We start from the raw sequence: 27,310 nt of genomic DNA on the forward strand, positions 1-27,310 counted from the left end.
ATACTCATTTTCAGTGTAATTTGGTTATGTGTAGATTAAGATGACTGTTGGTACTAATATACATTTCCTGATTAAACCTATCTGAACATGAGTTGTTTTTATTTCTTACGCTTTCCAGAGCGATGATTCTGACATTTGGGATGATACAGCATTGATAAAAGCATATGATAAAGCTGTGGCTTCATTTAAGGTATGAAATGCTTACTTAGTCGTTTTCTTATTTTCTGTTGTTATTCATTTGGAAAGGAATTGATAACGTACAGTAAAGTGTTAAAGTACATGTTACTCAGTTTTCATTTTGAAGATGGTAATATGAGTTAGTTAAATCAGGTGATATCTTCTTTTAGAAGTTGATAGCCTATATATGTCATCCTTTTTATGGAGGCAATTTAAATAAAATTTAAAATATTTATTCCTACCTGGGTATGGTGGCTCACTCCTGTAATCTCAGCACTTTGAGAAGCCAAGGCGGGTGGATCACCTGAGGTCAGGAGTTCGAGACTACCCTGGCCAACATGGTGAAACCCCATCTTTAATGAAAATACAAAAATTAGCCAAGCGTGGTGGCACGTGCCTGTAATCCCAGCTGCTTGGGACACTGAGGCAGGAGAATCGCTTGAACCTGGGAGGCAGAGGTTGCAGTGAACCAAGATCGCACCACTGCACTCCAGCCTGGGGGATAGAGTGAGACTCCATCTCAGAAAACAAACAAAAAGTGTATTCCTTTTAGTATTTTTACATTATACCAAACTATAGAAGTCCTCTAATTGAGATTAATAGGAAAAGGACAACCTGAATTATAATTTTAAACATTTAAGAAGCATTTAATAAAATAATGATGAAGATCAATAGCATTAGTATGGCAATTAATACTTGTAGCATGCTGACAGTACTCTGTGTGCTTTGCATATATTAAATTAATCTAATCATCCCAAATCCTGTAAGTTGGGTATCAAGTCAAGTGTTCCTATTGGGTAGGAATATACAGTTGTTTTAGGAAGAGTAGTATGGTTCTGTGTCTCAAGACACTTATACAGTTGGCCAACATCATCACCTTCTCCACTCTCTGAGATGTTTAGTCTTACTGAGAACTAAATAAGGGTCATCAATAGTCCAGGCTACCTTGAACAGGGCATATACTCATACAGTGTATAAAGAGTACCAAGCATAGAGAGTTCATGTCTTTCTCATAGTTACTGTTGTAACGTGAGCTAAGGATCAGACCTCTATGTCACCTTTGTAACTGATTTCTAGATTTTTTTTTTTTTTTTGAGATCGGGTCTTGCCGTGTCACCCAGGCTAGAGTGGGTAGTGGCGTGATCATGCCTCATTGGAGCCTTCAACTCATGAGCTCAAACAATCCTCCTACCTCAGCTTCCTGAGTAGTTGGGACCACAGGTGTGTGCCATCACACTCAGCTCATTTTTGTTTTCTTTGTAGAGATACAGTCTCCCCCTCTTGCCCAGGCTGACCTGGAACTCCTGAGTTTAAAAGATCCCTCCGCCTTGACCTCCCAGAGTGCTGGGATTACAGGCATGAGCCACTGCACCCGGCCTAGATTTTTAAATGTGCTTTCCAGTATACAATGAAACTAGAAATCAACTAAAGAAGAATTACCAAGAGAGTTCTATAAAATAGAGATTGAAATGGGGCTCAGTGTGGGGTGGGTTGGTTGTATTTCAGGGAGATGTAATCTGAGTAAAGGAGGAAAAGAACTGATGCGGAAAAACGATAGTTTTAGTAGTGAGTTTGAGTATGAATTAAGTTGAGATTGAGTTTGAATTAAGTTGAGGTTGAATATGAATTAAGTTGAGGTTGAGTTTGAGGTATGAATTAAGATGTGAAATTGATCATTGGAAATGTTAGATTGAGAACAGTCAGAGCTAGGTTAATAGCTTCATAAGTGTGTTTGCAGACTGTTGTAACTAAAGTAATAAGAATAGATGGCCTTAGCTGGGTGCGGTGGCTCATGCCTGTAATCCAAGCACTTTGGGAGGCCAAGGTGAGCAAACCACGAGGTCAGGAGTTCAAGACCAACCTGGCCAACATGGTGAAACCCCGTCTTTACTAAAAATACAAAAATTAGCTGGGCATGGTGGTACACACCTGTAATCCCAGCTACTCAGGAGGCTGAGGCAGGGAAATTGCTTGAATCCGGGAGGCAGAGATTGCAGTGAGCTGAGATCAGCGCGACTGCACTCCAGGCTGGTGACAGAGTGAGACTCTGTGTTTAAAAAAAAAAAAAAAAAAAGATGGCCTTAAGCAAGTAAAGAAGGATGGCCAGCTCTTATTGGGAATGCCTAAATCTAAGGCTTGATCAGAAGTAATGAAACCATTGGGGCTCTACGTTGCCATGACATCCAAGGGGCCATGAATATCCGGAAGAAAGATAATTAACGGTCTAATGTTACAGAGAGGTTGAGAGGAAGGAGATTTGATTAAAAGGGTCTTTAGAGCTGATAATCAGATGTATGATGCCTTTAAGAGCAGTTTTTATAGTGTACGTAGTGGGCAAAAGAGGAAATAGATGCTTTCTGAGGTGATGGAGCCTTGAGACTAGCTTATAGTGCTAACTTTGTTGTGTTGTGACTTTTATTCTATGCACCACCCTGTAACATGTACATTTTTATTCCTATTTTCATAGCATGCTCTAAAGAATGGTGACATTTGTGAAACTTCAGGTAAACCAAAAACCACACCTAAAAGAAAACCTTCTAAGAAGAATAAAAGCCAAAAGAAGAATACTGCAGCTCCCTTAAAACAGGTTATTTTAAAATGTTGAGATTTAACTTCGTAGGATGTCTCATTAGTCCTTATTTAATAGTGTAAAATGTCTTTAACTTAAGTGATTAGTACGGTGTTTATGTTGACATATAATTACACAACTTCAAAAACAACTATTAAATTTTCTGTTATTTAGGAACATGCATGTTAGTCATGAAAGTATAAAGAATTAGGCCAGGCGCGGTGGCTCAAGCCTGTAATCCCAGCACTTTGGGAGGCCGAGACGGGCGGATCACGAGGTCAGGAGATCGAGACCATCCTGGCTAACATGGTGAAACCCCGTCTCTACTAAAACAATACAAAAAACTAGCCAGGCGAGGTGGCGGGCGCCTGTAGTCCCAGCTACTCGGGAGGCTGAGGCAGGAGAATGGCGTAAACCCGGGAGGCGGAGCTTGCAGTGAGCAGAGATCCGGCCACCGCACTCTAGCCTGGGTGACAGAGCAAGACTCCGTCTCAAAAAAAAAAAGAAAGTATAAAGAATTAGATGGGAATGATAAATGCTAAAATCAGGACATGTGTTCCATTTGTGAGTAGAAGGCAGGGAAAAGGTGCCGTTTGGGAGGAGCACCCAAGAGCCGTAAGCTGAATTGGCAGTGTTTTACATCTTAAGCTGAGAGAGAGATCTTTTTTCCCCTTTTTCTTCAAAAACCCTAAAACTATTAATTCCAAGGAACCCAGACGTCTAGGTGGATTATTTCTACTAGTTAAAAACAGTAGTCCTGAAAGCTGAATATTTTGGTGTCTTTTGAGCCAACTTTAGTTTCATCATTACCAAGGGGAAGAGAGCTGACAGTTGATGAACAGTTGGTCTAGGCCAGTCCAGAGTGCTGGTCACCATATGCATTTTCTCTCCCTCCTGCTGTTCACCACAAATATGGGAGGTAGCTTATATTATAGCCATCTAATAAGATGGGGAAACTAAGACTCAAAGAGATTCAGAAACTTGTACATGATTATAAAAGCGAGAGAGTTGGAATTCAGATTTATGTATTTAGACCCCAAGCCATTCTCATTACATTATTTTGCCTTCCAAGTCTCTACCCTCTATCCTTTGCCTCCACACTGATCCAAACAAGATGTTAGTTTGCCCTCTTCAAAAGAAATGTGTGCATGTATATATCTTTGATTTCTTTTGTAGTGGAAAGTTGGGGACAAATGTTCTGCCATTTGGTCAGAAGACGGTTGCATTTACCCAGCTACCATTGCTTCGGTTGATTTTAAGAGAGAAACCTGTGTTGTGGTTTACACTGGATATGGAAATAGAGAGGAGCAAAATCTGTCCGATCTACTTTCCCCAATCTCTGAAGTAGCTAATAATATAGAACAGAATGCTCAAGAGGTAAGGATACAAAAAAAAAATTCAATTTCTTGAAGCAGAGACTAGATGAGAAACTGTTAAACAGTATATATAGTTGTCAGTTTGATCCACTGAGGCATTTATTTTTTCTTAATGACACCCTTATAACAAAAACCTGCATATTTTTTCTTTTTAAAGAATGAAAATGAAAGCCAAGTTTCAACAGATGAAAGTGAGAACTCCAGGTCTCCTGGAAGTAAATCAGATAACATCAAGTCCAAATCTGCTCCATGGAACTCTTTTCTCCCTCCACCACCTCCCATGCCAGGGCCAAGACTTGGACCAGGAAAGGTAAACCTTCTATGAAAGGTTTTCCAGAAAATGTTAATATCGGGACATATAACCTCTCTGTTAAGTAATTTGTAGCTCTCCCATGAAATTTTTGTAGCTTAAATACACAAGAATTTTTTGAAAAGGAAATAAGATGATGCAAAATAATTTTTTAAAAAAGACACTGCAGTGGATGCAACAATGCTTTATATGAAAGATTTATCTGGTTACTTTTGTGGAGTATTAGGTATTAGACTGATAATTAGCACACTTATTTAAGTTAGAAAGTATAATAGTGGGCTAGATGCGGTGGCTCATGCCTGTAATCCCAGTACTTTGGAAGGCCAAGCCAGGCGGATCACGAGGTCAGGAGATGGAGACCATCCTGGCTAACACGGTGAAACCCCATCTTTAGTAAAAATACAAAAAAATTAGCCAGGCATGGTGGCAGACACCTGTAGTCCCAGCTACTCGGGAGACTGAGGCAGGAGAATGGCGTGAACCCGGGAGGCAGAGCTTGCACTGAGTCAAGATTGTGCCGCTGCACTCCAACCTGGGCAACAGAATGAGACTCCGTCTCAAAGAAAAAAGAAGGTGTAATAATAATGTATCATTAGCTGAATAAGAACACTTTATTTACATCTAATACAGATAAAATCCTGAGGCGCTCTCAAATTGTTTTGTAGAGTTCAAATGTAAATATTGTTTTCATTTATGGTCCTTTTGGTTATAAGTAACAGAAATCAACTCTAAAAAGATTTTACTATAGGTTAGATTACGTCATGGAACCTAAGGGCTTGTCCCTTTCTAGTTCTTTTGTGTAAAGCAGTGATTTCTTCCATGGAGGGGATGGTATTTAGGCAAATTTTGTTTTTTTTTTTAAGATGGAATTTTGCTCTGTTGCTCAGGCTGGAGTGCAGTGGCGCCATCTCGGCTCACTGAAACTTCCACCTCCTGGGTTCAAGCAATTCTCCTGCCTCAGCCTCCTAAGTAGCTGAGATTAAAGGCATCCGCCACTGCACCCGGCTAATTTTGTATTTTTAGTAGAGATGGGGTTTCACCATGTTGGCCAGGCTGCTCTTGAACTCCTGACCTCAAGTGATCTCCCCACCTTGGCCTTCCAAAATGCTAGGATTACAGGCGCCCGGCCTAGGCACTCATTTTTAAAAATCAAGCATGACTCATCAAAAGTTTTAAGATTTTCTGTGATAATGTTCTTATTGAGGCTTACATTATATTATAGTTTCTTGACTCTAAAATGATGTACCCTCTTAGAATATATATATCATGCTTCATTGGTCTCAGGGGGCTGATTTTTATAAGGTGAGAGATTTGCTAGTTTTCACAATACGTGCTCTAAGTTAGCATATATAGCTAAACAGGCTTTCATAAAAACATTATACCATTTAGTTAATGAAATTCGAGATATAGTCTTTTATGATTGAAATAATTTTGCTGAATAGACCATCTTCTGATTTATTAGGTAATTACCACTCTTATTTTGTTTTACTTCCTTAATGTCCACATAGAAGGGAAATGAGAAAAATCCAGAGGTTGTCATTTGACTTATGAGTCTGACTTCAGGATTTGGTACATGAAATTTCACTTAATCTTTTTGCTATGTATAATACAAATATTCTGGGTAATTATTTTTATCCTTTCGTTTTGAGTCCTTTTTAGTCCTGTCATATTGAAATTGGTAAGTTAATTTTCATTTGAAATATTCCTTATAGCCAGGTCTAAAATTCAATGGCCCACCACCACCACCGCCGCCACCACCACCCCACTTACTATCATGCTGGATGCCTCCATTTCCTTCTGGACCACCAGTAAGTAAAAAAGAGTATAGATTAGATTTTGCTTTCATATACAATTTGATAATTAGCAGAATAGAGGATCGGAAAATGTCATTGTAGACCATCCCTTAAGCCAGATTCTAATGGGTAGAAATTTGAACTAAACCTCTGGGGTTTTTTTGTTTTTAATGCCTTTCTGTTACCCAAATGCAGTGCTCTTGTAGTCCCAACTCTAAGCTCTAGGTTGCCTGCTGCTTTCCTGGCAGAAGTTGGTATCTAGTCTATAGGGAGGTAGTTCCTGTTAGAAGGGATTTAATTATACCATATGTAAGGGATTAGTGTTTGCCCTTCTAGGTGTAGTTGGAGGTGTTAGCTTCTGATGTAAACTGGATTTCTTTTTCTTTCTTTCTTTCTTTTTTTTTTTTTTTTTTTGAGGCAGAGTTTTGCCCTTGTTGCCCAGGCTGGAGTGCAGTGGTATGATCTCGGCTCACTGCAACCTCCGCCTCCTGGTTTCAGGCAATTCTCCTGCCTCAACCTCCCGAGTAGCTGGGATTACAGGCTCCTGCCACCATGCCCGGCTAATTTTTGTGTTATTAGTAGAAATGGGGTTTCATCATGTTGGCCAGACTGGTCTTGAACTCCTGACCTTAGGTGATCCGCCCGCCTTGGCCTCCCAAAGTGCTGGGATTATAGGCGTGATCTACCGCACCCAGCTGTAAACTGGGTTTCTAATGTTAGATTTTTAGGTATTAACAATAGATACAACGATACTCTTTGGCATACTGTGTATTGGGATGGGGTTAGGACAGATGTTCTACCCAAGACGTTTGCTTAAAATGGCCCTTGAAATGGTATGTGAGGCCGGGCGCCGGTGGCTCATGCCTGTAATCCCTGCACTTTGGGAGGCCGAGGCGGGCGGATCACGAGGTCAGGAGATCGAGACCATCCTGGCTAACACGGTGAAACCCCGTCTCTACTAAAATACAAAAAAATTAGCCGGGCACGGTGGCGGGCGCCTGTAGTCCCAGCTACTCGGGAGGCTGAGGCAGGAGAATGGCACGAACCCGGGAGCGGAGCTTGCAGTGAGCCGAGATGGTGCCACTGCACTCCAGCCTGGGCGACAGAGTGAAGACTCCGCCTCAAAAAAAAAAAAGAAATGGTATGTGAGCTGTGTGTGTGTGTGTGTGTGTGTCTGTGTGTGTGTGTATTAAGGAAAAGCATGAAAGTATTTATGCTTGACTTTTTTTTACTCATAGCTTCATAGTGGAACAGATATATAGTCTAAATCAAAATGTTTAAATTTTTATGTCACTGTCTTTTGATCCTTGTTAAATTCAATTTTGTTGGTCTTTTGTTGTTATTGGTTGGCTTTCTCCAAATGCTAGCTATATTAAGAAATTTAAGGCCAGGTACAGTGGCTTATGCCTGTAATCCCAGCACTTTAGAAGGCCAAGGCAGGAGGATCACTTGAGCTCAGGAGTTTGAGACCAGTCTGGGCAGCATAGCAAGACCTCGTCTTTGTTTAGGGGGAAAAAAAAGAAATTTAAGTAGGAGATGATCTAAGCAAAGATACAATTAATATCCAGCATTCACTGTATAATATGAATCTCCAGACTTTACTTTTTTGTTTACTGGATATAAATAACATCTTTTTCTGTCTCCAGATAATTCCCCCACCACCTCCCATATGTCCAGATTCTCTTGAAGATGCTGATGCTTTGGGAAGTATGTTAATTTCGTGGTACATGAGTGGCTATCACACTGGCTATTATATGGTAAGTAATCACTCAGAATCTTTTCCTGACCATTTTTTTGTAGTTATGTGACTTTGTTTTGTAAATTTATAAAATACTACTTGCTTTTCTCTTTATATTCCTAAAAAAAATAATAATAAAGTACAACTATCTGTCTGAAGCTTAAATTACTCTTGCATTGTCCCTAAGTATAATTGTAGTTAATTTTTAAAAGCTTTCATGCTGCTGTTAGATTATTTTGATTATACATTTTTGAATTGAAGTTATACTTTTTGTAAATAACGTTTTAATCTCTGCTTTGATTTGAAATTGATTGTACGGGAATGGAAAAGATGGGATAATTTTTCATAAAAGAAAAATGAAATTTTTATTTATTTATTTATTTATTTTGAGACGGAGTCTTGCTCTGTTGCCCAGGCTGGAATGCAGTGGCACGATCTTGGCTCACTGCAAGCTCTGCCTCCCGGGTTCATGCCAGTCTCCTGCCTCAGCCTCCCAAGTAGCTGGGACTACAGGTGCCCACCACCACACCCGGCTAATTTTTTGTATTTTTTAGTAGAGACAGGGTTTGACCGTGTTAGCCAGGATGGTCTCGATCTCCTGACCTCGTGATCCACCTGCCTCGGCCTCCCAAGAAAAATGAAATTCTTCTTATGCACAAAGATCTGGGGTAATATGTACCACATTGAACTTTGGGGAGTATGGCTTCAAACTTGTCACTTTATCCATTAGTCTCCTACAGACATGTTCTATTGTATTTTAGTCAAAACATTTAAAATTATTTTTAAAAGGAAGCTCATGTGCCCTGCTAAAATTATGATGTGATATTATAAGCACTTGAATTTTTGGTAAATTAATATAGAAGAAACAACTGACTTAAAGGTGTACGTTTTTAAATGTATCATGTGTGTGTGCCCCCTTTAATATTCTTATTCAAAAGTTAAGGCCGGGCATAGTGGCTCATGTCTATAATCCCAACACTTTGTGAGGCCGAGGCGGGCAGATCACTTGAGATCAGGAGTTCAAGACCAGCCTGGCCAGCATGATGAAACCCCGTCTCTACTAAAAATACCAAAAAAAATTTAGCTGGGCTTGGTGGCACATGCCTGTAATCCCAGCTACTTGGGAGGCTGTGGCAGGAAAATTGCTTGAACCAGGGAGGCAGAGGTTGCGGTGAGTTGAGATTGTGCCACTGCACTCTACCCTTGGTGACAGAGTACCACTCCATCTCAAAAAAAGAAAAAGTCCTGGCGCAGTGGCTCACACCTATAATCCCAGTACTTTGGGAGGTCGAGGCAGGTGGATCTCTTGAGGTTAGGAGTTCAAGACCAGCCTGGACAACATGGTGACACCCCATCTCTACTAAATACACAAAATTAGCCCAATGTGGTGGCGGGCAGCTATAATCCCAGCTACTTGGGAGGCTGAGGCAGGAGAATCACTTGAACCTGGGAGGCAGAGGCTGCAGTGAGCCGAGATCACACTGCTGCATTCTAGCCTGGCCAACAGAGTGAGAATTTGAGGGGGAAAAAAAAGTCACTCGTCAGTTGTTGTTGTATAACCTTGGTATATTTGTATATATCATGAATTCCTCATTTTAATGACCAAAAAGTAACAAATCAACAGCTTGTAATTTGTTTTGAGATCAGTTATGACTGCAATACTCTAAGCTTTTATGCTTTTTAAATTATGAAATAGTTGAAGAAAAAATATATAATGTAAATATAAAGTATTGGTATAATTGATGTTCTAAATAGCTTTCTTGAGATATAATTCACATGGTGTGTAGTTTACCTTTGAAAATATACAAGTTGGCTGGGCGCAGTGGCTCACACCTGTAATCCCAGCACTTTGGGGGGCCAAGGCAGGCAGATCACGAGGTCAGGAGATCAAGACCATCCTAGCTAATACAGTGAAAGTATCATCTCTACTAAATATACAAAAAAAATTAGCCAGGCATGGTGGCGGGTGCCTTTTGTCCCAGCTACTCGGGAGGCTGAGGCAGGAGAATGGTGTGAACCCAGGAGGTGGAGCTTGCAGTGAGCCGAGATTACGCCACTGCACTCCACCCTGGGCGACAGAGCGAGACTCCGTCTCAAAAAATAAAATAAAATAAAATATACAAGTCAGCAGTTTTGGTTTTCACAGTTATGCAACCATCACTACAATTTTAGAACATTTTCATGACCCCAAAAAGAAACCCTGTTACCTTCATTTTCCCCACCCCTAGGTAGTCAGTACGCTTTCTGTCTCTATGAATTTGTCTATTTTAGATATTATATATAAACGGAAGTATACGGTATGTGGTCTTTTGTGTCTGGCTTCTTTCACTTAGCTTACTATTTTCAAGATTCATCCATGCTGTAGCATGCATCAGTACTGCATTCCTTCTTATTGCTGAATATTCCATTGTTTGGTTATATCACGTTTTATCCATTCATCAGTTCATGGACATTTAGGTTGTTTTTATTTTTGGGCTATAATGAATAATGTTGCTATGAACATTTGTTTGTGCTGGTTTTGTTTTTTGGTGTTTGTTTTGTTTTGTTTTTTGAGACAGAGTCTTGCTCTGTCGCCCAGGCTGGAGTGCAGTGGCGCAATCTTGGCTCACTGCAAGCTCCGCCTCCCAGGTTCACGCCATTCTCCTGCCTAAGCTTCCCAAGTAGGTGGGACAATAGGCACCCGCCACCACACCTGGCATTTTTTTTTTTTTTTTTTTTTTTTTAGGTGGGCTCTTGCTCTGTCACACAGACTGGAATGCAGTGGCATGATCATATCTCACTGCAGCCTCAAACTCCTGGGCTTAGCAAGGCCCCTTCCCCACCATGCGCAGCCCAGAACATTTTCATTACCCAAAAAGAAACCCCATACCCATTAGAGTTCACTCCCTAATATCCTGTCGTCCCAACTCCTGAGAACCACTAATTTACTTTCTCTGGATTTGCCTATTCTGGACATTTTATATAAATGGAATTCTACAATATGTGGGCATTTATACCTGGATTCTTTTACTTAGCGTAAGTTTCTCAAGGTTCATCCATATTGAAGCCATATATCAGTACTTCGTATCTTTTGTTGCTGAGTAATATTTCATCATATGGACATAGAACATTTTATCCAGAAAGGTGTTTGGGTTGTTTCCTCTTTGGGTTATTATGAATAATGCTGTTAGGGATGTTTGTTTGCAGAATTTTGTATGGGCATGTTTTCAGTTCTCTTGGGTATACAACTAGGAGTGTAACTGTTGGATCTTAGGCTAACTCCGTATTTAACTCTTTGAGGAACTTTGAAACTGTTTTCTGAAGTGGCCGTACCATTTTACATTCCCACCAACAGTGCGTAAAGGTTCTTCTTTCTCCACATTCTCTTCAGCAGTTATTATTGTCTCCAATTATAGCCATCCTAGTTCGGTGAGAAATGGTACCTTACTGTGGCTTCGATTTGCATTTCCTAATGGCTGAATGATGTTGCATCTTTTCATAAGATGCTGCTGGTCATTTATATATCTTCTTTGGAGAAATATCTTTTCAAGTCTTTTGGCTTTTTTAAAATTGGGTTTGTCTTTATTGTTGGGTATTAATAGCTCTTTATATTTTCTGGATAATAGGATATCATCATAATCTCTTACCTTACTGCAGTAGTTCCCAAATCTCATGTCTCACCCTGCTAAATTTATTTTTCATACAGAAGCTAGAGTAATATTTTAAAAATGTAAAGTAGATCCCACCTCTTCCTTTAAAAGATTTTCCAATAGCTTCCAGTCACACTTGGGTTAAAATCCAAACCTTTTACCCTGGTTTGCAAAGTATATCATGTTGTATTTCTTGCCAGTTTCTTTGCACTTTTGCAAAGAAATGAAATCTCATTTCATGCTCGCTCTTCCTCTGCTCCAGCAACACTGGCCTCTTTTCTTCCTCTTATATACCAGGTTTAGAGCTTCTTCAGGGCCTCGGCACTCATGTTCTTTCATCTGGAAACGCTACCTCAGATTTCACTTGTCTGGCTTCTTGCCATTCAGATATCATCTTAAATTTCACCTTCCCTGTTCAGTCTGGAACTGATACCCCCTCATTCTCTGTCACTTTATCCCACTTAGATTCTCTGTGTAGCATTTGTCATTCTCTGATATAATTTTTCTTTCCTGTTTTATCTGTTTAGTAGAATGTAAGTGCTGTGAGAGCAGGGACCTTGTCTGTCTTGTAGTCCTTGTATCTTGTATCTGTGGCCTTTAGAACAGTGCCTGGTTCAGAATAAACTTGGTTCAGAATAAGTTGGTATTTTGCCAAATGTTGAACATTAACAAGGTTTAACTCTGATAATGAGATAACCATTTTTATATATAAAGTTTTTTTGTAGATTATTTCCTTATGACTAAGAAATATTATCAGGTGAAAAAGTATAAACATTTTAATAGCTTTTGATACACACTGGCTTTCCAAAATTTTTGACAACTGGCTTTCCAAAATTCTTATTCCTATATGCATTGCCAACAGTACAATTTGAAAATGCCTATTTTACCATAGCTCTAGATAGTTACGGATCTTATTATTGATGGTTCTAGCAATAATTTAAAAACATGAATGCACTTATGTGTTAGAATATAGTTGATTTGAAGGTTGATAAGGATGAAAAATTAGAGTTAAATTGTACTTAAACATTCTTGTTTCAGGTGCTTGATAGAACTGTTATTAAAACCTAGTAGGTTTTTCAGTAGACTTTTGACTTTTACTGAAAAGTCAGGACTTTTTTTTTTTTTTGAGACAGAGTCTTGCTCTGTCGCCAGGCTGGAGTGCAATGCAGTGGCACAATCTCTGCCTCCTGGGTTCAAGTGATTCTCCTGCCTCAGCCTCCCAAGTAGCTGGGACTACAGGCATGCACCACCACACCCAGCTAATTTTTGTATTTTTGGTAGAGTCGGGGTTTCACCATGTTGGCCAGATGGTCTTGATCTCTTGACCTCATGATCGCCCCCGCTTGGCCTCCCAAAGTGCTAGAATACAGGCGTGAGCCACTGCGCCTGAACCTTTTTTTTTTTTTTTTTTTTTTTTTGAGACAGTGTCACTCTGTCATCCCGGCTGGAATGCAGTGGTATAATTTTGGCTCACTCCAAAATTATAACTCCGCCTTCTAGGCTCAAGCAATTCTCTCACCTCAGCCTTCTGAGTAGCTGGGACTACAGGCATGTGCCACACCTGGCTAATTTTTTTTTTTTTTTTTGAAACGGAGTTTCGCTCTTGTCGCCAAGGCTGGAGTGCAATGGCGCAATCTCAGCTCACCGCAACTTCCACCTCCCAGGTTCAAGCCATTCTCCTGCATCAGCCCCCCGAGTAGCTGGGATTACAGGCATGCACCATCTTGCCTGACTAATTTTGTATTTTTAGTAGAGACCGGGTTTCTCCATGTTGGTCAGGCTGGTCTCAAACTCCCAATCTCAGGTCATCTGCCTGCCTTGGCCTCCCAGAGTGGTGGAATTATGGGCGTGAGCCACCGCACCTACAATTTTTGTGGTTTTTTTTTTGTAGAGATGGGGTTTCACCATGTTGTCCAGGCTGGTCTCAAACTCCTGAGCTCAAGTGATCCACCCACCTCAGCCTCCCAAAGTGCTGGGATTACAAGCATGAGCCTCTTGACCAACAACATCCAGATGTTTCTGTTTCTTTTACCGGAGTTTGAGCAGCAGTTGTTGGGCAGCGCCTTTTCCAAAATATTTGCCACAAATTCTAGCTAACTAGAGAAATGATCTTTACTTTTAGAAATATTTTTTGCATATATGCATTCATTAAAGTTAATTAATTAAAATATAAACATATGAACTTCAGCAGTGTTAGGAAATTCCACTTTCCTGAGCCTGCATTTTTGTCTCTTGGAAATTTTTATCATTTAAAAAAATAAGCCAGCTGGGCACAGTGGCTTAGGCCTGTAATCCCAGTGCTTTGGGAGGCCGAGATGTGGTGATTGCTTGAGGCCAGGAGTTGGAGACTTGCCTGGGCAACATGGTAAGAGCCTGTGTCTGCAAGCATTTTCTTTAAAAATTAGCTAGGCACGGTGGCATGCGTCTGTTATCCTGGCTATTTGGGAGGCTGAGGCAGGAGGATTGCATGAGCCCAAGAGTTTAAGGCTGCAGTGAGCTATGATATACAACATTGTGTTACTGACCATGGGTTCTTCGGCTCTCAATGCAATAGAAATTGTGAGGCCAAAGGAGTTTTCCCAAATAAGGCTTTATTGGACCATATGCCCAGGCATAGGGATGGCAGCACAAGAGAGAGAGAGTTTTCTGGCTGGCTCCCCGGAGGGAGTTGGAAAGGCAGTTTTTAAGAGGCTACAGTGGGAAAAGAGTGACTTTACATATGTAGAAGCAGGGAACTTTTAGCATCTGTGCAGTTTCATAACATGCTTCTTCATGCCTGGCATGTCGCATTAGCATGTTACATCTCCACCCCAGGTGTGATTTTTAGTATTATAATGAAGCTAAGTTAAGGATTGGTCCTTCTCTGGCTTTGTGTGTATGCTGGAGATAGAGCTAACTCCCTTGAGTGAGATTTATGATGGGAGCTGCTTATTTTAGCTCCAAGGCATCATAATCAGTAGGTATGGCCCCTTGAGTAAGATTTGTGGTGCATGGTCCAAATGGTTTGGTTGGGGTCTCCGCTGGCCATGGGGCCTCCCCTGCACCAGCTTGCAGTAGAGGTCCTTGGTGGGGATCGGGGTAGGGGAAGGAGACACTGAGTCCTGTCCCTACTCTGTCTGAACTGCACTCCAGCCTGGGCAACAGAGAGAGATGCTGTCTCTAAACAAACAAAAAGAACAAGCCACTGCTGATGGTTAGGTTTTCCAACAGCTTTAGTGTGTTTTTTTGTTGTTGTTTTGAGAAAGGGATTTTTTTCTTTACATTTTTAAAAAGTAGAATCAGAGTCTTACTCTGTCTCCCAGGCTGGAGTACAGTAGCACAGTCGTGGCTCACTGTAGCCTCAATTTCTCGGGCTCAAGTGACCTTCCCACCTTAACCTCCTGAGTAGGTGGGACTACAGGCACAAGCCACAACGCCCAGCTGATTTTTTAAATTTTTAATAGAGATGAGGTCTCCCTGTGTTGCCCAGGCTGGTCTTGAACTCCCGGACTCAAGTGATCCTCCCACCCTGGCCTTTCAGAATGGTGCAGTTATAGGTGGGAGCCAGCCATTCCCTGGCCCAACTTAAGTGGTTTTCTTTTTTTGAGACAGAGTCTCGCTCTGTCACCCAGACTGAAGTGCAGTGGTGTGATCTCAGCTCACTGCAACTCTGCCTCCCGGGTTCAAGCGATTCTCCTGCCTCAGCCTCCCAAGTAGCTGGAACTACAGGTGTGTGCCACCATGCATGGCTAATTTTCTGTATTTTTAGTAGAGACGGGGTTTCACGGGTTAGACAGGATGGTCTCAATCTCCTGACCTCGTGATTTGCCTGCCTCACCTCCCAAAGTGTTGGGATTACAGGCGTGAACCACTGAGCCTGGCCTTAAGTGTTTTTAATATGTCATTGCCTTAAGCTAGCAATTCTTAACCTTTGTTCTACTGAAGCCACGTGGTTGAGATAGGCTCTGAGTCTAGCTGTCAGCCTCTATCTTTTTGTCTTAGAAACCTAAGCAGAATGCAAATGACTAAGAGTAATGTTGTTGAAATAACACAAAATAGGTTATAACTTTGATACTCATTAGTAACAAATCTTTCAATACATCTTATGGTCTCTTAGGTGTAGATTAGTAATGAAGTGGGAAGCCACTGCAAGCTAGTATACATATAGGAAAAGATAGAAAGCATTGAAGCCAGAAAAGAGAAAAGAGAGAAGAGAAGCTCCGGGTCTCAAGTGATCCCCCTACCTCAGCCTCCCAAAGTCGTGAGATTGTAAGCATGAGCCACTGCCAGGAAACCTTAACTGCAGCCTAATAGTTGTTTTCTTGGGATAACTTTTAAACTTTTAAGTTGATTAAAAGACTATCAACTTATTTTCTGATCATATTTTGTTGAATAAAATAAGTAAAATGTCTTGTGAAACAAAATGCTTATTAACATCCATATAAAGCTATCTGTATATAGCTATCTATATCTATATAGCTATTTTTTTTAACTTCTTTTATTTTGCTTACAGGGTTTCAGACAAAATCAAAAAGAAGGAAGGTGCTCACATTCCTTAAATTAAAGAGTAAGTCTGCCAACATTATCAAAGTGAATCTTACTTTTGTAAAACTTTATGGTTTGTGGAAAACAAATGTTTTTGAACATTTAAAAAGTTGAAATGTTAAAAAGTTGAAAGGTTAATGTAAAACAATCAATATTAAAGAATTTTGATGCCAAAATTATTAGATAAAAGGTTAATCTACATCCCTACTAGAATTCTCATGGTGTCAAAGTATCATTGCACCAAATACTTAACTGGTTGGTTGTGTGGAATAAACATACTTTCACAATAAAGAGCTTTAGGATATGATGCCATTTTATATGACTAGTAGGCAGATCAGCAGACATGTTTTTTTATTGTGATACGAGATAATCTAGGCATACTGCACTGTACACTCTGACATATGAAGTGCTCTAGTCAAGTTTAACTGGTGTCCACAGAGGACATGGTTTAACTGGAATTCGTCAAGCCTCTGGTTCTAATTTCTCATTTGCAGGAAATGCTGGCATAGAGCAGCACTAAATGATACCACTAAAGAAACGATCAGACAGATCTGGAATGTGAAGCGTTATAGAAGATAACTGGCCTCATTTCTTCAAAATACCAGTGTGGGAAAGAAAAAAGGAAGTGGAGTGGGTAACTCTTCTAGATTAAAAGTTATGTAATAACCAAATGCAATGTGAAATATTTTATTGGGCCCTATTTTGAAAAACCATCTGTAAAAGACTGGGTTGGGGGTGGGAGGCCAGCACGGTGGTGAGGCAGTTGAGAAAATTGGAATGTGGATTAGATTTTGAATGATACTGGATAATTATTGGTAATTTTATGAGCTGTGAGAAGGGTGTTGTAGTTTATAAAAGACTGTCTTAATTTACATACTTAAGCATTTAGGAATGAAGTGTTAGAACGTCTTAAAATGTTTAAAATGGTTTAACAAAATGTGATGTGATGCATATGTGGCAAAATGTTACAGAATCTAACTGGTGGACATGGCTGTTCATTGTACTGTTTTTTTCTATCTTCTGTATGTTTAAAAGGATATAATAAAAATATTTAATATTTTTTTTAAAATTAGCTATGTGTCTGTGATTGTATTTATTTTTTGCATATTATTTTGCCCTTTGGCCCATATTTTGATATGGATGCCACCATAGCATTTTGTGTATGTGCATATGTATTCCCACTTAATATCACATTTTTCATGTCTTTACATATTCTTATTTTTGTTTATTTTTAAGACAGAATCTCGCTCTGCTGCCCAGGCTGGAGTGCAGTGGCGCAGTCTCAGCTCACTGCAACCTCTGCTGCCCAGGTTCAAGTGGTTCTCGTGCCTCAGCCACGTGAGTAGTTGGGATTACAGGCATGTGGCACCACACCCCACTCATTTTTTGTATTTTTAGTAGAGATGGAGTTTCACCATGTTGGCCACGCTGGTTTCAAACTCCTGACCTCAAGTGATCTGACCACCCCGGCCTCCCAAAATGCTGGGATTACAGGCGTGAGCCACCGCGCCTGGCCTATTTCTATACATAGCTTTTCACATATTATGTTTATTGTTTATATATTGTTTATATCTGTATTTCCTCTTTCATTAGAGGAAAGGTACTGCATCTTATTCTTCATGGTGTCTACAATATCTGGCAGTTTTTGGAAGTCAAGGATGAACTTAAGAGCATAGACTGGTGGGATTGTCAAAGAAGAGAGCAAATGGAAGAGAAATGTCAGTTATTGTTGGATCAGTCTTTAATTCATCATGACAGGTTAGGCATTAGTTGTAATTCTTGCAAATTTTGAAGAAGACTTAATAAATACTACATTAGGTAAATGGCTTTGAAAGTTGAGTTAATCATAATGGTGTTTGACCTAGGACTTTTTAGGCCCTATTTATCTTAATATCGAATAATGAAGCGACTTCCCCCTTAGATACAGACAGAAAACATCAAAGCCACCACACTACCTGGCTGGACTTATCCTAGTAATAAAGTCAAAACTGAGCTAGTTCTCCGGCTTTAACTGTAACAGTTGTCCTTGTGGTTGTAAGGAATCTAGATGAAAATTACATGGTCTGTTCTACAGCCATAGCTGTACCTACATTCAGAAGACAGGCACAAGTTGCAGTGTTTGAAGAGATCCTTCATTAAGGGATCAGACAGAGATTACTTTGAGACATCTAAGTTTAGTTTTTCTGCAGGGTTGCCATTAACAGAAATAAACTACAGAGTTAACTTTTTTATTGTTTTTTGATACAGTCTCACTCTCGCCCAAGCTGGAGTGTACTGGCGTGATTTCGGCTCACTGTAACCTCTGCCTCTGAGGTTCAAGCAATTCTCCTGCCTCAGCCTCCTGAACAGCTGGGACTACAGGCATGTGCCACTAAGCCTGGCTAATTTTTGTATTTTTAGTAGAGATGGGATTTCGCCATGTTGGCCAGGTTGGTCTCGAACTCCTGACCTCAGGTGATCCACCCGCCTCAGCCTCCCGAAGTGCTGGGATTACAAGTGTGAGCCACTATGCCTGACCCAGAGTTAAGTTTTTAAAAATGTTTTTATGAAGTTAAGTCTTGTGTTGTTTGAAATAATGGATTCAATTTAGACATCAAATTCCAAAAGTTACTAAGAGCAGCTGGGCGCAGTGGCTCACACCTGTAATCCCAACACTTTGGGAGGCCAAGGCAGGCGGATCACCTGAGGTCAGGAGTTCCAGACCAGCCTGGCCAACATAGTAAAACCCCGTCTCTACTAAAAATACAAAAATTAGCCGGGCATGATGGCAAGCACCTGTAGTCCCAGCTACTCGGGAGGCTGAGGCAGGAGAATTGCTTGAACCTGGGAGGTGGAGGTTGTGGTGAGCCAGGATAGCATCACTGCGCTCAATCCTGGGCTAAAGCGAGACTCCGTCTCAAAAAAAAAAAAAAAGTTACTGAGAGCAACTCTGGGCCAGGCTTACACCTGTAATCCCAGCATTTTGGGAGGCCGAGACGGGCGAATCACTTGAGCCCAGGAGTTCAAGACCAGCGTAAGCAACAAAGCGAGACCCCTGACTACAAAAAATAAAATTAGCAAGGCATGGTGCTGCATACCTGTAGTCCCAGCTATTGGAGAGGATGAGGCAAAAGGATCACTTGAGTACAGGAGGTTAAGGCTGTGTAATGAGCCATGTTCACACCATTGGACTTCAGCCTGGGCAACAGACTGAGAGCCTGTCTCAAAAAAACAAAACAAAACAAAACTAAAGCAACAAACAAAAAAATGAGCAGCTCTGCTTCTGTACACTTTTTCTTTTTGAGACAGAGTCTCGCTGTGTCCCCCAGGCTGGAGTGCAGTGGCGTGATCTCGGCTCACTGCAAGCTTCGCCTCCCAGGTTCACGCCATTCTCCTGCCTCAGCCTCCTAAGTAGCTGGGACTACAGGCGCCTACTACCACGCCCGGCTAATTTTTTGTATTTTTAGTGGAGATGGGGTTTCACCGTGGTCTCGATCTCCTGACCTTGTGATCCGCCCGCCTCGGCCTCCCCAAGTACTGGGATTACAGGCGTGAGCCACCACGCCTGGCCTACTTTTTTTTTTTTTGGTAGCAACATGATCTCACTATGTTGCCCAAGCTGGTCTGGAATTCCTGGGTTCAAGCCATTCTCCCACCTCGGGCTCCCAAAGTGCTGGGATTACAGGCATGAATCACCATGCCCAGCCCTTCTGTACACTTTTCACAGTGTACCCTTTTGTGATTTTTAAAATGTTTGTGTGTACATTTATTGTGAATTTTTAAAAACATGTAATTAAGGGTAGACGCAGTGGCTCATACCTGTAATCCCAGCACTTTGAGAGGCCAAGGTGAGTGGATCACCTGAGGTCAGGAGTTCGAGACCAACCTGGCCAACATGGTGGAAACCCCATCTCTACTAAAAATACAAAAAAAAAAAAATTAGCTCAGCGTGGTGGTGGACGCCTGTAATCCCAGCTACTGGAGAGGCTGAGGCATGAGAACCACTTGAACCCGGGAGGCGGAGGTTGTAGTGAGCCAAGATCACACCACTATACTCCAGCCTGGGTGACTGAGTGACTATCGCAAAAAAAAAAAAAAAAAAAAAAACTAAATTGTATCATGATATATCATCATTACCCTTTTTGAACTTTTAAAATTTTTTATCTTTAGAGGTAATTCATACAATGTTCTTTAATAGATAAGTGCTTTTCTGTCAATATATCTTAGAGAACACACCATATCAGTATTTAAAACTCTTATTCTTTTAAGCACTTACAGGATATTCTTATAGATAGATATGTGCCATGCTTAATGAATTGAGCTCTTGTGGATGAGAGTTTAATTTGTTTCTAATCATTTGCTATTTAATAGTACAGTTAGCATCTTTAGGATTAAGTATCTAGAATTAGAACTACTGTGTTGAAGAGGATATTGCATTTAATTTTTTTTTTTTTTTTTTTTTTGAGATGGAGTCTTGCTCTGTTACCCAGGCTGGAGTGCAATGGCGTGATCTCAGCTCACCACAACCTCCACCTCCCGGGTTCAAGCAGTCCTCCTGTCTCAGCCTCCTGAGTGGCTAGGATTACAGGCGCACGCCACCATGCCTGGCTAATTTTTGTATTTTGGTAGAGACAGGGTTTCACCATGTTGGCCAGGCTGGTCTCGAACTCCTGACCTTGTGATCTGCTCGCCTCGGCCTCCCAAAGTCCTGGGATTAAGCCGTGAGCCACCGTACCCGACCTACATTTAAATTTTTAATAAATGTTTGCTAAATTGTTCTCAGTAGAGGTTATATTAATTTATATTTATACCAACATGGAGAGTTTGTTTCCCACAAAATAGCCAATAATTTATCAAACCTTTGAATCTTTGTCAATTGAATAAAAACGATTATCTCATATTTATAAATTTTTATCTTATTGTGAAGTTCAGCACCTTTTCATATGTTTAAGAACTTTCAATTTTTTGTTTATATGGTCTTTCCGTTACCATTTTAGGTATTTGTTTTTATTTTCAGAGTTTTTGCTTATAAAATTTTATTTACAGTCAATTCTCATTATTTGTGGAATCTGTATTTGTAAAGGTACCTACTTGCTAAAATTTATTTGTAACCTAACATCAATACTCATGGCAGTTTCATGGTTTTTCATGGACATAGACAGAGGTGAAAAATTTGAGAACCTTACCCAGATATTCCCAGCTGGGGTTGAACAATGTTTTCTGTTTAGCTTTCTTACTATAAACAAGTGTCCTTTCCGAAAGCAGTTTATATAGTTCTACATTTTTCACATTTTTGTGCCTTCTGTTTGTGATTTTACTGTTCAAAGTGATTCCCAAGCATTGTACTGAAGTGCTATATAGTATGGTATTCGAGGCGCATGCGGGCTGTGAGGTGCCTTAGAGAATACATATGTTAGATAACCTTTGTTTTGGCATGAGTTTAGTACTGTTGAGTGGGACTTAGATGATGATGAGTCATCAATAGTTATTTATTTATTTATTATATTTTTTGAGATGGAGTCTCACTCTGTCGCCCAGGCTGGAGTTCTGTGGCATAATCTTGGCTCACTGCAACCTCCTCCTCCCAGGTTCAAACGATTCTCCTGCCTCAGCCTTCCCAGTAGCTGGGATTATAGGCGCCCACCCCTGCACCCGGCTTAATTTTTGTAGAGGTGGGGTTTTATCATGTTGGGCAGGCTGGTCTTGAACTCCTGACCTCGAGTGATCCGTCCACCTTGGCGTCCCAACGTGCTGGGATTACAGGTATGAGCCACCCTGCCAGGTCTATATTTATTAAGTAATGTGTCTTTAAACAGAAACATATAAAATAAGGTTATGTATTCGTAAGTTGAAGAAAATGTCACCAAAGGCTTACAGGAACCTAACCCTGTATTTCTCTTAGGAACAATGGCTAAGTATTCACTAATTTGCATGTTTGTGGCAACTTTATAGTACATAACTACCTCAAGTCATTTTATAAACGATTTACAGAAGAATAAAGGGATGGCGAAAATCAACTTTGCTACCAATTTTAATGAGAATCCAAATATAGGAGACCCAATTTTTTCCCCATATTTTCCCAGTTTTGAATGTTTATGTATACCTAAAAGGCATTACATCCTTTGAAAGCAACTGTTCGGTATGCATGAATCTGGAACATACCTACCTTATAAATACTGATTTTGGATTTCAAATGCATCTCTACCATGTTCTACCTTATTATTTTTATTCTTCATGAACTCACTTGGTCAAAATGCAATACTTTTTGTTTTTTCATTTATTTTTATTTTTTGTAGGAATAGGGTCTCACTGTGTTGCCCAGGATGGCCTTGAACACCTGGCCTCAAGTGATCTTCCTGCCTTCCAAAGTGCTGGGGATTGCAGGGATGAGCCACCACACCTGTCCAAACTGCAATACTTTTGAAAACTTCAGGGCTTATAGTTTTGTTGAAGTGATAGATGATGGCTATATTCTTTGTTACATAACAGCAAGACATTTTTGTTTTTACATTTATAAATACCAGTTAGAATGACTTTCAGTGGATTGGTTTTCATTTTTCACATCATCTTTACCTTCCCATTACCTTGTATACATATCTGTCTTCCATACTTGTCCCCTTACAAACTTTTTCAAGTAAATTCTGGTGTACAAGCATAAAAGATGAAAGAACATTGTCACATTGTCACTTGTCCTTTTAGCAATTATGCGATGATTCAGCTGTTCTAGGTACAACTAGAGGGAGAGTATCCCAGACGAGGGAGATAACAAGTACAAAGGCCCTAAGATACAAGTGTATTTAACATGTTTGGGGAACAACAAGGAGTTAATCGTGGCTGGAGTGGAATTAGGGAGGAATGATTAAGGAGATGGAGCTAAGAGGTAGTCAAGGGTCAGGCCATATGTCAGCGACAGTAAGGTCTTCAGCATTTACTTTAAGTTGGGAGTCCATTGTTGAAAGGTTTTGAACCCAGGTTATAGCATGATCTGACTTACACAAAGAGACCTCTGATTGCTGTGTTGAAAATACACCATAGGTTTCAAGGGAGGAAGCAGGCTGACTAGTTAGAGCCAGTGTGGGTAGCAGTGGTTGGATCTGAGTATATTTTCCAAGTGGAGCCACCAGGATTTTCCAGTAGATTGATTACATGTGGTGTATGAAAGATGTGTGTCAAGTATAACTCCAAGATTTTTGGCTTATGCATCTGGAAAAATAAAGTCAGAATGTAATGAGATGGAGGTCTACATAAGGAGTACTTTTGTGGCAGGAAAGAAGTTGGGTTTTGAACGTGAAAATTGAGATGCCCATTAATAGAATTTGGATGTGAATAAAGAGTCCAGGCCAGGTGCAGTGCCTCAAGCCTGTAATCTCAGCAGTTGGGGAGGCCAAGGCAGGAGAATCATGTAATCCCAGGAGTTCAAGACCAGACTGGGCAACAAAGTGAGACCCCATCTATATTATTAAAATTAAAAAATGGTTCAGAGGAGAGGTCTGGGCTAGAGGTGGAAATGTAGAAGTTAGTATAGATATAGAATTTAAAGCTATTCAACTACAGGAGATAGCTGAGGAAGTGCAGTCAAATAGAGAAGACGTCAGAGGAGAACTCTGGGGTTCTCTCAGTGGTTAGAGATCACATATGAAGAGAAACAGTGCAGGAGACTAAGAAGGAGCTCTCAGTGAGTTAGGAAAATCAAGAGGGATGCTCTGGAAGCCAAATGAAGGCAATGTTTTTAGGAAGAGGGGATGATGGGCCATATGAAAACCAATAGGTCAAATGCTGTTAACGGGTCAACTAAAGTGAGGACTGAGAAGTATTCACGAATTTAGCAATGTGGAGCTCATTGGTGACCCTCATAAGAGCTGTTTTGGTGGAATGGAGGAGGTAAAATCCTGGAGGGAGAGAACATAAGAATGAGCAAACAGTTGACAGTGCATATAAACAACTCTTTCACGGAACTTTGTATTTCTGAATTTTCATTTATTTGGATATTAATAAAATCATCGGATATAGCTGTATTTTAGTAAGATTTGTTTTGTGGAACTTCAGTTGTATATACGCATATGTGTGTGCATGTATGTGTGTATGGCGTTTTGATGGAAAATTTATTAATTGTGGGTCATGGTTAAAAAAGAAGCCTGAGAATAAGGAGTTAGATCAAGAAGGTAGAAGGAATGTTGTCATAAGTTGTGGATATAGGAGATTCTACCCATGTGGACACAGTGGAAGAATTTAGGGAGTTGGAGCAGGTTGGGATATATATGTGACCAAAACGCAGGAATTTAGCTCTCTCACTTGCCCCTGCTTTTACCATGTGATGTGTCTGCTACCCCTTCACCTTCCACGATGACTGTAAGCTTCCTGAGGTCTCCCTAGAAGCCAAGCAGATGCCAGCACCATGCTTCCTGTAAAGCCTGCAGAACCATGAGCCAATGAAACCTCTTTGTAAATTATCCAGTTTCAGGTATTGACAGCAGTACAAGAATGCCCTAATACAGAAAACTGGTACCAAGAAGTTGCGCATTGCTATAAAGATACCTGAAAATGTGGAAGCAGCTTTGGAACTGGGTAGTGAGCAGTGGTTGGAAGAGTTTGCAGGGCTCAGAAAAATACGGAAAAATGAGGGTAAGTTTGGAACTTTTTTTTTTTTTGAGATGGAGTCTTGCTCTGTCACCTAGGCTGGAGTGCAGTGGTGTGATCTTGGCTCACTGCAACCTCTGCCTCCCAGGTTCAAACGATTCTCCTGCCTCAGCTTCCCAAGGGGCTGGGGTTACAGGCATGCGCCACCACGCCTAGCTAATATTTTTGTATTTTTAGTAGGGATGGAGTTTCACCATGTTGGCCAGGCTGGTCTTGAACTCCTGACCTCAGTGATTCACCCACCTCGACCTCCCAGAGTGCTAAGTGTCATGCGCGTCCATGTGAAGAGACCACCAAACAGGCTTTGTGTGAGCAACATGGCTGTTTATTTCACCTGGGTGCAGGCGGGCTGAGTCCAAAAAGAGAGTCAGCGAAGGGAGATAAGGGTGGGGCCATTTTATAGGATTTGGGTAGGTAAAGGAAAATTACAGTCAAAGGAGGGTTGTTCTCTGGCGGGCAGGAGTAGGGGTTACAAGGTGCTCAGTGGGGGAGCTTTTTGAGCCAGAAGGAGCCAGGAAAAGGAATCCCACAAGACAATATCATCGCTTAAGGCAAGGACCGGTCATTTTCACTTCTTTTGTGGTGGAATGTCATCAGTTAAGGTGGGGCAGGGCATTTGCACTTCTTTTGTGATTCTTCAGTTACTTCAGGCCATCTGGGCATATACGTGCAAGTCACAGGGGATGCTATGGCTTGGCTTGGGCTCAGAGGCCTGACACTAAGTTTACAGGCGTGAGCCACCACTCCCAGCAAGTTTGGAACTTCTTTTTTTTCTCTGTGACCCATGCTGGAGTGCAGTGGTGCAATCTTGGCTCACTGCAAGCTCCACCTCCTGTGTTCATGCCATTCTCCTGTCTCAGCCTCCCAAGTAGCTGGGACTACAGGCACCCGACACCAATTTTTTAAAACTTCTTGTAGTTTTAGTAGAGATGGGGTTTCACCATGTTAGCCAGGATGGTCTCGATCTTCTGACCTTGTGATCCACCTGCTTCGGCCTCCCAAAGTGCTGGGATTACAGCTGTGAGCCATCGCGCCTGGCCAAGTTTGAAACTTCTTAAGAGACTGATTAAATGGTTGTGACCAAAATGCTGATGGTGATATGGACAGTGAAGTCCAGGCTGACAAGGTCTCAAAAGGAAACAAGTAATTTATTGGGAACTGGAACAAAAGTCACATGTTATGCCCTAGCAAATAACTTGGCTGCATTCTGTTCGTGCCCTAGGGATCTGTGGAAGTTTGAACTTAAAAATTATGACCTAGGGTATCTGGCAAAGAAATTTCTAAGCAGCAAAGCATTCAAGATGTGGCCTGCCGCTTCTAACAGCCTGTGCTAAGATGTGGGAGCAAATGAATGACTTAAAGTTGGAACTTACATTTAAACAGGAAGCAGAGCCTAAAAGTTTGGAAAATTTGCAGCCTAGCCATGTGGTAAAAAATAGAAAACACTTTCTCATCAAGGAATTCAAGCAGGCTGTGGAGCAACCACTTGTTGATATTTGCATAACTGAAAGGGATCCAAGTGGTAATATCCAAGACAATGGGGCAAAGGCCTCAAAGGCATTTCCGAGACCTATGGGGCAGCCCCTCCTATCATAGGCCCTGAGGCCTAGGAGGACTGAATGTTTTCCTGGGCTGGGCCCTGTGCATCCTCAGAACACTACATCCAGATGGCTCCAACTCCAGCAGGGGCTCAAAGGGGCCTAGGTAAGCTTGGGCTGTTACTTTGGAGGGCTTAAGCCATATCCTTCACAACTTCCATTAGGTGGTAAGCCTGCAGGTGCACAGAATGCAAAAATGGTGGATTCTTGGTAGCCTCTGCCTGGATTTCAGAGGATGTATGGAAAAGCCTGGGTCTCCAAACAGAAGCTCGCTGCAGGGGCAGAGCCCTCACAGAGAGCCTCTACTAGGGCAGTGTGGAGGGGAAAGTGGGGTTAAAGGCCCCATGCAGAGTCCCTACTGGGGCACTGCCTAGTGGAGCTGTGAGAAGAGGGCTACTGTTCTCCAGACTCCAGAATGGTAGAGCCACTGGCAGCTTGTACCCTGCACCTGGAAAAGCCACAGGCAATCAACTCCAGCCTGTGACAGCAGCCTCAGGGGCTGAACTCTGCAAAGTTATAGGAGCAGAGCTGCGCAAGGCCTTGGGAGCCCAATCCTCATATCAGCGTGCCACATGGAGATCATTGTGGAGTTTTATGATTCAATGACTGGCATGCTGGGTTTTGAACTTGCATGGGGCCTGTAACCCCCTTTTTTGGCAGATTTTTCCGTTTTGGAATGGAAATATTTCCCCAGCCCCTGAACCCTCACTGTATGTTGGAAGTAAATAATTTGTTTTTCATTTTATAGGCTCATAGGTGGAAGGGATTTGCCTTGTCTCAGATGAGACTTTGGACTTCTGAGTTAATGCTGGAATGAGTTAAGACTTTGGGGGACTGTTGGGAAGGCATGGTTGTATTTTGCAATGTGAAAAGGACATAAGACTTGGGAGGGGCCAGAGGTGGAATGATATGGTTTGGATATTTGTCTCTACTCATGTTGAATTGTGTCCCCAGTGTTGGAGATGGGGCATAGTGGGAGG

At 41.3% G+C, this 27,310-nt stretch overlaps 1 protein-coding gene across 2 annotated transcripts in view; it reads left to right on the forward strand.

The window, feature by feature from the left end:
- LOC103222822 (survival motor neuron protein) overlaps nucleotides 1–17,188 on the forward strand; it is a 30,264-nt gene extending 13,076 nt beyond the window's left edge. For both annotated transcript variants that reach the window (XM_007974733.3, XM_038010472.2), the window contains exons 2-9: nucleotides 119–190; nucleotides 2,645–2,764; nucleotides 3,923–4,123; nucleotides 4,280–4,432; nucleotides 6,145–6,240; nucleotides 7,872–7,982; nucleotides 16,085–16,138; nucleotides 16,611–17,188. In XM_007974733.3, the coding sequence (XP_007972924.1) occupies nucleotides 119–190; nucleotides 2,645–2,764; nucleotides 3,923–4,123; nucleotides 4,280–4,432; nucleotides 6,145–6,240; nucleotides 7,872–7,982; nucleotides 16,085–16,135 (804 nt within the window). In that variant the 3' untranslated portion in view covers nucleotides 16,136–16,138; nucleotides 16,611–17,188. The remainder of the gene's footprint in view (nucleotides 1–118; nucleotides 191–2,644; nucleotides 2,765–3,922; nucleotides 4,124–4,279; nucleotides 4,433–6,144; nucleotides 6,241–7,871; nucleotides 7,983–16,084; nucleotides 16,139–16,610) is intronic.
- Nucleotides 17,189–27,310: the final 10,122 nt, after the last annotated feature.

The sequence above is a fragment of the Chlorocebus sabaeus genome, chromosome 4, assembly GCF_047675955.1.
Source record: "Chlorocebus sabaeus isolate Y175 chromosome 4, mChlSab1.0.hap1, whole genome shotgun sequence".
Taxonomy (NCBI): Eukaryota; Metazoa; Chordata; class Mammalia; order Primates; family Cercopithecidae; genus Chlorocebus; species Chlorocebus sabaeus.